The sequence below is a fragment of the Manis javanica genome, chromosome 2 (genome assembly GCF_040802235.1).
Source record: "Manis javanica isolate MJ-LG chromosome 2, MJ_LKY, whole genome shotgun sequence".
NCBI classification, from domain to species: Eukaryota; Metazoa; Chordata; class Mammalia; order Pholidota; family Manidae; genus Manis; species Manis javanica.
In genome coordinates, this window is record NC_133157.1 from 147,375,620 (window position 1) to 147,387,431 (window position 11,812).

Below are 11,812 nucleotides of genomic sequence, written 5' to 3' on the forward strand. Positions count from 1 at the left end.
GGAGAAACAATCTAGCAAGGGAATAATTTGTTCTTGAACTTGAAACTATTTTGGAATCCCAAATAAAATCTAACGCACATTTTCATAGGTTCTAACCAATTAGTTGCAATGATCAGAAAATGTCATTATTTTTGGTTATCAGCTGTTCTTCCTTTGTGGCAATTCCAGGCATCTCAGCTACTGTATAATTCATAACTAAATTTATTTATAGATATATTCCCTCATTAAATTAAATAACAAAATTGTCCCCTATCATTGTAGCTAATCACACCAAAGTCAGAAAACTACTAGAAATCAAAACTTGGCTCTGACTACTACTATTCCTTCTCTATCTACTCAAACAGATCACCAAAGGAGAAAGGCAAGTCTGATCTCTTCCTGCAGCATTATTTGAACCTCTCTGCTAATATCTGCAACTAATGGTCCCAAATAATATTTGCACACACAAAAGGCAAACAATTTCTTCAGCTAGGATGAAGCTCTGGGTTAGTATGTGGGCCCTCCATGAGTTTTTGAGGGTCAGGGGAATAGTGTGTGGCTGAAGCTAGCAGGCCCAGCTGCCAGGACAGGGTGCTGGTACTTTAGACTAGTGGCTGAGCATACAAACATGTATATGTGAACTGAGAAAAGGTGTAGCTTTTTCAGTCTAAGTGTAGATCACCATGAAGACTGAGTAATCTAGAACAGCAAGGGCATCCTTGGAGCAAAGGTCAATCAGGATGGCCTGAAAGACCATTTCAACAGCAACACTGCAGCATTCAGCATTAACAGAATGATTAGAATGTCCTTTTCCCTGCCTCCAAATGTCTTATGAAAGAGGGCTCTCTCTTTGGTCTTAGGGAACCTCTTAGGTTCTTGGAAAATTCAAGGGTGAGCATATAGGAGATAGTCCCCAGGGGTAAGTACAGGATTTTCTGCTATACTGAAGACGTCCAGACCCAAATAACATTAGAAAAATCAGAGATGAGACATTATTTGTGCCCCATGCCTAGAGGTTACACCTGGAATGAAATGGATAATGTTAGGTCTTAAAAGCCCTGTGATAAAGAACCCAGCACCAGTGCTATTTCTAGTCTAGCTTTTTGCTGGATTTCTGGCTGATGACGTGGACTAACTCATTGCTATTCCAAAATTACCTGAACCAAACTATGAAATCTCACCTGTTACATATCAAGTAACAGTTAAATTATTTTAAACCTCAGTAGAGCAGTAGCTAGCATTTTAATGTAAGAACTTACACATTACAACTAGTAACACGAGCATATTTTTCTGCAGCCCATCCGTAGATACCTTGAGAAAAGAATCAATACCTTGCTGAAGAAGAAGCCTGACTGTATTTGTTGATTCATAATTTACAGCAAGCATGAAGGCTGTGCTAAATTAACAGAAAGATTAACTTCACCCTTAGGAACTTAAGTTATTTAAACAGCTAATTTGATATGCTTTACCAAGTTAATATCTTGCCTGTCTGTGTAGAATTGACCATTCACATGTTCAGGGGCTCTTCTTTGTAAATTACCTCCACGGCAAAAAGGAAGCCTTTTGTCTAACTTGGGTATTGAGTAGTAGAAGTTGCTAATTTAAAGTCTTTTGACAGACGAGAAACTATGATGAGGTCATTTATCTGAAGTAGGTGAAGATTTAAATGAATTCCCCATTTCTTCCTTGATCTGATATATTATACTTCAAAGTCAGCTAGAGAGCAGATAAAAGCCGTTTGCATGCTTAAAACAGTAATATTAGTAATAACAGTAATACTCGTAGTTAATGATACTAAGTATGTTCTAGGCACTAAATTAAGTGCTATATCTACAATCTTAATTATATACAACCACCCTTGAAGGATATATTATTATCTGCCTTTTCATATCAAGAAACAGACGGGTGCTGATAAGTAATGTTCCCAAAGTCAACAACCTGGTAAGTAGGAAAGCTAGGAATTAAACTCAATCTTGTGAGAATCTAAAGCCAATCTCTTTTCTCTTTATCACCCACCTATGACTTCAGTAAACAAAGTTTATTCAGTTAAAGCTACCTTGCTTCCTCTACCATACCAATGAAAAATAAAAACAACAAAATACACTAGAAATGAAAAAGGACAAAAACTGATAAGACCATAGTATATGGTAATAATTAATAGTCACAGGAACAACCTAATATCAGTACTCTAAAAAAAGCAACTTAAAGCAGAGAGACATCCAAGATAAAATCAATTCCTATTTATGTTTAACAAGCATCTTTTAAGGAAAAATATAGAGGTTAAAAAACACCATAAAAGGGTAAAGAAATTCAAAAATTGTGTTTTTAAAGAGTCTATACTTTAGAAAACTGATATGACACCCCCTTTAGCTAATAGTAAATCATATGGGCAAAAAAGATCAAGACTGCAAGTCAATATTGTAAAGGAATTCTGCTATATATACTGTTGCCCCATCCGAATAACTGCTTTTCTACTAACTAATGATGTGTTGATATTTTTCACTATGTAATTATCAATTAATCCTATTTTAATCTTTCTGACTTGAGTGGTTTTCACCACTCTAGAGCAATATAAGGTTTAAAGAAAACACTACTGTACCTTTTCATCATATCAGCTGCACATATACTTGCTTCTTTCTTTGCTAAAAATTCTACCATTTGCTGTTTGTTTTCACTTACAGCAAGTAAGAGTGGTGTAAGGTCATCCTGCAGAACAGCAAAAACAATTTACAAAATTACGTATTTCTAAAATGAACCAGAAACTTACAAAAGGCACTCTGCCCTTAAACAGAAAATATAGGAGTAAATAAAAAGTAGCCCCTTCCTTCTCAGCCCTCAGAGCTTTCATCTTCCGCTTTCTCTGGAAGCGCCCCTGCTCTACCTCTTTGATAGATAACCGGCCAAGTCATTCTCAAAAATTCACTTCAAACATTGAAGTGTTCCAACGAGTCTTTGCTTCCATCACAGTGTTGATCATGGTGTACTATACTGACCTTAGTGCTCCTCATCTAAACCAAGAGCTTCTTGAGAACAGGGGCTATTTCTTAATCTCTTTACTTCCAAGCTTTAAAACATAGTATTAACTGCTTTAAGTATTTTTACTGAATTAATAACCTAAGTGATTCTCTCTAGTGTTCCTTACAATAATTATTCAAAGAATATGTACTTTACCAAAAGTTAATGACTGTGCCCCAATGATAAGATTCCATGATCTGTTCGAGAAATATTATAAAGCTGTGCATTGTATGTCTAGTATTAAAGAAATCTGTTTAACTTTGACCAATACTTTTTTGTGGTAAACATTAACAGCTGAGGAATTAGTTTCAGGGATACAGTTTTGACAGCTTGCCAGTAAAGTGAAGGTTTTCTTTAAGTTATACAAACTTGCTTGATTCTCTTCTATCAATGATATCAGGTTCCCTGAAGTCAATGTGAGGCACTCCTGCTCCAAATGGGTCACTAGCAAATGGGCTCTGAATTAAAAGAGACGGGCTTCAAATGAAATTTGACTGCTTATTACTATGGTTCATGGTCCATGGGTTTTGTCCTACTGTAAGAAGATAGTTTTATCTTAGCTGTTAGTAAGCTCACTATGAAATTTTATTCTCAGTTGTTAAGATAGTCCTGGGACCCTGCATAACAACTTTAAAAAAAATCTGTTTTTATTCTGGTTTCCATTTTAATTGCTACTTAAAATTATATTCCAGGCAAAATATGAATCAAAAATAAAAATATAATGACTTATCAATAAAACTTCTAATATTGATCTATATGGATTATTTTTAGCACAATGGAAGTTACTAAATCTGTTGTACTGTTAAGGAACAATGCTTAGGAGAAAGATACAACTGTCTGCAATATGTATAACTTAGCCAACTATAACCAAGATTAACTTCATCAGGCTTAGTGACATTCCAGTGGGAATATGATTTCTTATAGCATATAAAAAGCTTTTTAAAAAACCAGCTATAAATTCCAACTGAAAAATTCAATCCTGTTCCTGAGGTTAATATAAAATATGAAATCTACATTATAAATTAATATAGACTATCTTGAAAATCTTGAAAATTTTATCAAAATATACTATAAAATAGGAACTGTGACCTAACTGTGCAGAGGCAAAGGTGACCCAAGAAAGTAAAGAAAAGGGGCAGCCTCTACACAGCACACCCAACAGTGGGGTGGGCTCAGTGTTCCAGATATGATTAAGAGATGCCTGAAACCCAGATTTCTGCATGAATCTCCTATATTTTAAATATTGACTCACTTTATGGAGGCAAACTAAACATATCCAAGGGTCACAATTAGTCTATAGCCCACCTGTGTTTTTACATGTTATATTTCCAAAGGGTTGTATATAAAGCAAATATTTGTATGTAAAATATTTCTTAAGTATCATATGGTTTATCAAAATATTGGACCCCAACATGTAAATAAAAATTGCTATTAAGCTTCCTAATACCCACTCCAAGGATTTTTCTTAATGAATATAGTCTTATCTTCAAGTATACAACACAGTGGCTCAAGTTACCCACATTAGCAAATCTGCACCCCCACCAGCACAGCTACTATCTGTCAGCATGCAAAGATGTTACAGAAGCATTGGCTGTATTCTCCATGCTGTACTATTATTGCTGTGATCAGCATACACTATGATTGAGAAATTTTGTGCCTGTTTATCAGTCTCAACCTCCCCTCCCACCCACCCCAACCATCCCCCCCATGATAACCACAAGTCCCTTCTAGGTCTGTGAGTCTACTGCTATTTGTTCCTTCTGTTTTGCTTTGTTTTTATATTCCACAAATAAGTGAAATCATATGGTATTTGTCTTTCTCCACCTGGCTTATTTCACTGAGCATAATACCCTCTAGCTCCATCTGTGTTGTTACAAATGGTTAGGATTTATTTTCTTCCTATGGCTAAATAATATTCCATTGTGTATATGTACCACATCTTCTTTATCCATTCATCTATTGTCACTTAGGTTGCTTCCATATCTTGGCTATTGTAAATAGTGCTGCAATAAACAGAGGGGTATATGTATCTTTTCAAATCAGGTATTTTGTTTTCTTCAGGTAAATTTCTAGAAGTGGAATTACTGGGTCAAAAAGCATTTCTATTTTTAGTTTTTTGAGGAACCTCCATGTGCTTTCCACAGTGGTTGAACTAATTTACATTCCCACCAACAGTATGGGGTTTCCCTTTCTGTGCATCCTTGCCAACACTTGTTATTTCTTGTCTTTTGGATAGTGGCCATTCTAACTCATGTGGGGTGATATCTCACTGTGGTTTTTATTTGCATTTCCATGATAACTAGCAATGTGGAGCATCTTTTCATATGCCTGTTGGCCATCTGTACTTAGGAAGAATTTTGGTTCAGGTTCTCTGCCCATTTTTTAATAAGGCTATTTGGGGTTTTTTGGTGTTAAGGCATATGAGCTCCTTATATATTTTGGATGTTAACTCCTCTTCAGATAAATCATTTACAAATATATTCTCCCATACTGTAAGATGCCTTTTGGTTTTGCTCATGGTGTCATTTGCTGTTCAGAAGCTTTTTAGTTTGATGTAGTAACACTTGTTCATTTTTTATTTTGTTTTTCTCGTCTGAGGAGATGTATCCAGGAAAAAAACTGCTCATATTTATGTTCAAGAGATTTCTGCCTGTTTTCTTCTGAGCTTTATGATTTCCAGTCTCACATTCAGGTCTTTGATCCATTTTGAATTCACTTTTGGGGATATGGAGTTAGTCAGTAATCCACTTTCATTCTCTTCCACGTAGCTGTCCAGTTTTCCCACCACTAATTATTGAAGAGGCTATATTCTCCCCATTATATGATACGGCTCCTTTATTGTATATTAATTGATCATATATGCATGGGCAAATATCTGGGCTCTCTCTCTTTTCTGTTCCATTGATCTATGGTCTGTTCTTGTGCCAGTACTATATTACTTTGATTACTGTAGCTTTGTAATACAGCTTGAAGTCAGGGAGCACAATCCCCCCCCATTTTGTTCTTCTTTCTCAGGATTGCTTTGGCTATTCAGGATCTTTTGTGGTTCCATATGAATATTACAACTATTTATTCCAGTTCAAAATGCTGTTGGAATTCTGATAAGGATTGCATTGAACCTGTAAATTGCTTTGGGTAGGAGGATCATTTTGACAATATTAATCCTTCCTATCCATGAGCACAGTATAGATTTCCACTTTTTGTGTCTTCTTCAATTTCTTTCATGAATGTCTTATAGTTTTCAGAATATAGGTTTTTCACTTCCATGGTTAGGTTTATTCCTAGGTATTTAATTCTTTTTGATGCAATAGCTACAATCTATTTGTATTTAATTCTCCGAGACTATTAATCAAATGGGTGACTAGTTCACAGGACTGCTGGAACAAAGTTATTAAAACTTTTCCCATGTATTGTCACTAACTACATGGATTTCAATGTTTAAAACTGCCATTCTAACTATGCCAGAGCTCTACAAATTTAAAAAATACTGAAACAGTCTATCACACTGCTTCAGCTAAAAAGAAGATCCATGATTTATTACTATTGCAATCAGAAAGCCGTGCTTGTAATAACAAATTTGTTGGCCTAACGACCTGAATAACAAAAGGTGCAAAATTCTCCAAGGGTCTGCCCCTACTTAAGAAGACTACCCAGAAGCCAATTTCTAAAGACACTCTAAGTGCCAGTGAATGACTGATGATTGGAAGGAGAAAAGGTGTTATTCCTTAAGCCAAAATATATGACCAATAATACTCTTTTTCAATTTCTCGGTCACATAGGTAGAGCCAGAAGGAAGTCAGGCTAACATAATTGGAAAGGAGAGAGCTGAAGGAAGTAGTGCCTATCAAACCTCAATTCTTCTAGAAATTTCTTAAGTTTTTGAGATCTTCAAATTTAGATATTACAATTATCCATTCAGTATTTCTTACACAAGAGCTGTATCAGTATCCCAAGGAAATATTTCTAAACATATACATCCAGGCCTTATTAGACTTAGTCAAAATCTTCAGGGGACAGTCTAAGCTTAAGTTTTGTTTAAAGTTTCCCAGGCAATTCTGATTCACCAGCACAATTCTAGCTGAGAACTGGCAAACTGGACAATCACTTCAGTCTCATATCTCACATACTTAGGCCAAATCCCTCTATTTGGATTTGGTCAAAAGAAAAAAAAAAAGAAAGCATAAGCATAAGAAATGAGTCACTTAGCAAAACAGCATCTAATTTTCCAGGGCAGGGGTAGGACAGGGACTAGTAAGTATACTAAATGTAATTTGATTTCATTATTTAAAAACTCCTCCCTTCCCATCAAGACATTCTAGATTTGAAGGCACTTTAGACTCTTATCTACCTGGCTGTTTCTGTTAGAATAGGCTATCAGTTCTTCCCTCATTTCCTATTTCATCACCAGCTGTTCACTGATGGTTTGGTTCCTCAGAGTCCTCCTAAAATCAATCTGTAAGCAAGTTTCTAACTCACTCATCCTCTTTCCCAAACTAAAAATTATTATCCCCCAAAGCTGGAGAGATCTTGCCTAAACATGTAAAAACAAGGAAGGAAAAAAAAAACAACATAAAAACTTCTTTTTATTCCCTTTCATTTGCCAAATTTCAAAACTGGCCTGCATATTTTTCATTACTCGCTCCTTTTCCTTTTTCCCTCTTAAGCTTTAGCCAATGAAAGATGAGTAACTTTGGTACTCATCTTTTCACTCATCTTTTCACTCTTTTATGAAATAGGAACTTGTCAACAGCAGCCACAATTTTATATTATAAATGCATTTGTTTTGAGTTTCAGATAAAGCCTATTTCCAAGGAATTTGGCTTTCTTGTTTTTTTACACTAATTAGAAAAAAAACTTGGGTGGGACAAAAATACTTGAAAGCTTTACTTTAACAAATTTGGTGTTTTCACAAATACTTGCCATAAATGCATACAAGAAAGTTGTACTCTCTAATGCTTCTTTAGTCATTATTTAAAGTGCAATCTTAGACAAGTTATTTCAAAATATTTTCAGTCAGGAAATGCTTGAGTTTCCAAATATGTAAAATTGACATTCTGTCAACCAAGTATGCTCCTGCAGGCTGCACCATGGGAATTAATGTATGTCCTAAAGCAGACAGACCAGCTTCACAATCCCCACCATCACCTGCTCCCCACGTACAGCTATAATGCTGCGACCAGCTACACAAGGCTGAGCAGGAGCTACTCTCTGATGTGAGAAACCATAAGGTGGTACATGGCTGGCAGAGTGGCTGCCAGCACAAGTGAATGCCCCGCTGATATCAACGTAACCTGGCCCATCACACTGACCTTCAAGAGCTCTGGGGTCCTAGAGTGCCCAGAGCCTGTGGTCTGCTGTTTCCCCTCCCACATGTACTCACCCAGCTCCTCTGGCCTGCTGCCAGCTCTCTATTTCTCATCAGACCCATCCCCAGCAGCACCCATTTCCTAAGGCCCTGTAGAACCTCCAGCCTCCACCATCACCTCACACCCTCTCAGCCTTCAGTCTTTTGTGGGCTCTGAGCCCACCACCCACTCCCACACACTCACAGGAAGGTCTTCCTTCTGGCGTGGAACAGTGGCCAAGAGAGTTTTGCCCTCTATATGGGCACCACGTTTCTCTAGCCCTCTCTGACTTGGATTTGGAATTGTTTCCATGGTGACAGAGCCTGATGTATAGTATTCAGTATATGTCTGTGTGTGTGGGGGGGGTGTAAAAGAGGATTTTATATATTTATGGCGACTAAAAATATTGAAAACATTATTTCAAATATTTATAAATAAAATGGGGTAATCTGTACCTTGTTTCTTGCCTCAATGCTTGCGTTGTGTGAAAGCAGCTTTTCAGCTATTGATAAATTCTGACCAATGGCAGCATAGTGGAGAGCAGTGTTGCCATCGGTGTCTGTAAGATTTGGATTGGCACCATGTTCTAGAAGAATAGTTGCACATTCCTCCTGCTGGCATTGCACGGCCTGTCAGTAGTATACCAAGAAACAGACTGTAAATTCTAGGATTTCAATCTGAACACTTCATAGATTTTGCAATTAGTTATATTTAAATGAGATGAATTTATCTCTCTTTTCAGCTATTACATAAAATCCATCTCAGGCTGGCATAGATGGCTCCTACATACCTTAATAAGAGCTGTCCTGTTTTCATTATCATATAGGTTAAGCTGGCATTTTCTTTCTACTAGGAGAGTTACTACCTCTGCATGGCCATTAGCACAGGCTAAATGGAGAGCAGTCCTAGGAAAGAGTGAACACTTTTTAGGAAATTATATGGCACTGTTTCAAAACATTACAATTATTCATGCAATTGTAAATATTAAATAGCATGTATTAAGTAAACAAGTATTTATTTTTTCCTGGAGAAGGTACAATATTTATTAGCCTTAGTATTCACCACATTAATGAAAGAGCAGTCTATTTGAATAAAAGAGCATGACCTTGGGATTCAGCTCACCTTGGTTTGAATCCTACTTTAGCGATCCTAAGTCTTTCTGTGCCTCAATTTCCTCATCAACAAAATGGGGAAAAAAGTAAGTTATCTCACAGGACACTACTGCTTTGCTTAAATGAGAATCTATGCTAAGTTTTAAAACAGTTCCTAGCACAAACAGGTCAGCAATTGTTATATTATTATAATTATTACTATTACTACTACTTTACAAAGATAATTATTTCAATTGAGTAAAATGATATAATTACACCTACTTTGCAAATGTTTTAAGGATTAGACAGAACACTGTATCATAATGACTTTAAGATTCTCATTTTCTCACATTTTAACATCTCTGACATTGCAATTCAATTTATAATTCATAATGTCTGACAACTATAATTGGCAGCACTTAACTTTTACTACATCTATACATTGTCATTGTAGAACTCACAGATTTTTCAAAAAGGAAAAGAAAAATTCACTGCTAATACAAATTCCTTCTGGAACTTATTTTTGTGGAATACTAATCTAGCTAGTTTTCTTCAGATAGGTATTTCTCCACCATTTATGAAAAACTCACCTTTTCCTACTAATATGAATTGTCACCAGAATCAAGCTCTGAAGACTTATATATGTTTGGGAGCTTGGTCATTTTCCATTCTGTTCCATACATTTATTTGCCTTTTCAGCTGTTACTAATGGAATACTTTGTGAAAATTAACAGCACATTTTGATATCTAGAAGGGCAAATCTTTGTCTAGTATACATAATTTTTCTAAATATCATTGCAGTGATAAATTAGGGACAGCATGTGAAACCCCTAATTTTTAAAAACATATTCTTATTCGGCTTATGTAAAATTAACAAATGTAAGAAGAGAACACATTTTGAGAAAATGAATCTTCCTGTTCAAGAATATTTTCCCACTTCAAAAGTCTTTTCCATGGTCCATCAGGAAATAACATCTATGTACATAGATGTGCACCAATATAAAATGGACACTGGATTTTACCCAAAGAATTTGTATAAGTTGATCGATCACATAAAATTTTTATTTTTATTATGTATTATGCACTGTTATGCACTACTACTTTTTGTTAGTCACTTTTATACCATTATGCACCTTTCTGTACTATCAAACATTACGGTATGAAATGTGTACATTAAAAATAAAATGCTGTCCATACCTCATTTCGTTTTTCTATTATTGATGTTTAGCTAAGTCACTGAAAAACTGTCAGTCAAATGCTGTATAAGGGGAATTACGAGTGGGTCTGAAACCAGCTATAGTTTTAGTCTCTGCTGCTTATAAAGTGGGCCTGGGCGCCTGACTGTCATCAGGCTTCCGAGACCCAGGTGCAGTGGAGCCTCGCACCAGGAGGCTTGGCTCCCCAGGGGAGCCAGGGAAGGTGCGCACTTTCCGGGTCTGCCCACCTCCTCCCGAGCCGCCCTGGCCTCCCAGTCCCTGTTACCTGTTCATCTTGTCTCTATCATTTAAGTCATTTTTTCCGAGCAATAGAACCTGCTGCACTTTGGCTACTTTGCCCAAGTTGGCAGCCTTGTGTATCTTCCCAAGATCTTTGTCTGCAATGTGGTACCCGGGCGGGGAGTCGGCTCTCTTGCCGTCCTTCCGCAGGCCGCCCCTGCTGTCCCTCCGCTGGCTGCTGGAGGGGCCCCAAGGGGAGTCGCTCTGCCTACCCCCGAAACCAAAAATCTTCTTCATTGCGGAGCCAACGGGCTTCCAGAGACACCCTCAGCTCCGGCGCTGCCTTCCGCCAGTGCTATGAGATAAGCCAACCCGGTCTGGCCACAACCGCCAAACTCGGATCGGCGGTTTCGAATCTTTCAGCTGAGACTAACTGTCGGCTGGCAAAGCCGCTCAACGCACGTGCGCGTGCGCCTCACCGAGACTGCGTCACTGCGCTTGCGTTCAGTGCACCCGTGCAAAGGTGCGGAGAGCGCATGTGCGGGACCCATACGTCACGAATCAGAGCGTTTCGCTGGTGAGCAGCGTTGGCTCCTGGTGAAGGTGGTGAGAGTTAGCTCAGTATTTCGGGAAATTTATGAAAGTTAAGCTAATAAATATGGAAAAACGGTCTTTGTGTACGTCTGAGGTTGGAGTGCCAAGAAACTTCAGGATGCTGAGAACCTCTTCCCCAGAAAACTCCCCTGAAAAATTAGAAACCTCCTTATGCGTTAGTTTTCCTTCTACATCCCTCTGGGCCCCAGGAGGTCTCCAAGGAACTTAGTGGATTCAGAAAGTGGTGTTCTTGGTTTCAGAGATTATGGCAATGTATATTATTAACTGCAGACTTAGGAGAAAAGAATACATATTCTCCAGATGAAATGTAAACACATTTCTGCAAGCATCT

General features: G+C 37.5%; 1 protein-coding gene across 7 annotated transcripts in view; it reads right to left on the reverse strand.

Moving 5' to 3' along the window:
* ANKRD26 (ankyrin repeat domain containing 26) overlaps positions 1 to 11,333 on the reverse strand; it is a 118,049-nt gene extending 106,716 nt beyond the window's left edge. For 3 of the 7 annotated variants that reach the window (XM_073229556.1, XM_073229555.1, XM_073229554.1), the window contains exons 1-4: positions 10,913 to 11,331; positions 9,130 to 9,244; positions 8,795 to 8,968; positions 2,579 to 2,685 (exon numbers count right to left, since the gene is read on the reverse strand). In XM_073229556.1, coding sequence (XP_073085657.1) covers positions 2,579 to 2,685; positions 8,795 to 8,968; positions 9,130 to 9,244; positions 10,913 to 11,163 — 647 coding nt within the window. In that variant the 5' untranslated portion in view covers positions 11,164 to 11,331. Of the gene's footprint in view, positions 1 to 2,578; positions 2,686 to 8,794; positions 8,969 to 9,129; positions 9,245 to 10,912 lie in introns of all 7 variants that reach the window. The other 4 variants (XM_073229557.1, XM_073229559.1, XM_036998266.2 and 1 more) reach the window with 3 other exon arrangements.
* Positions 11,334 to 11,812: the final 479 nt, after the last annotated feature.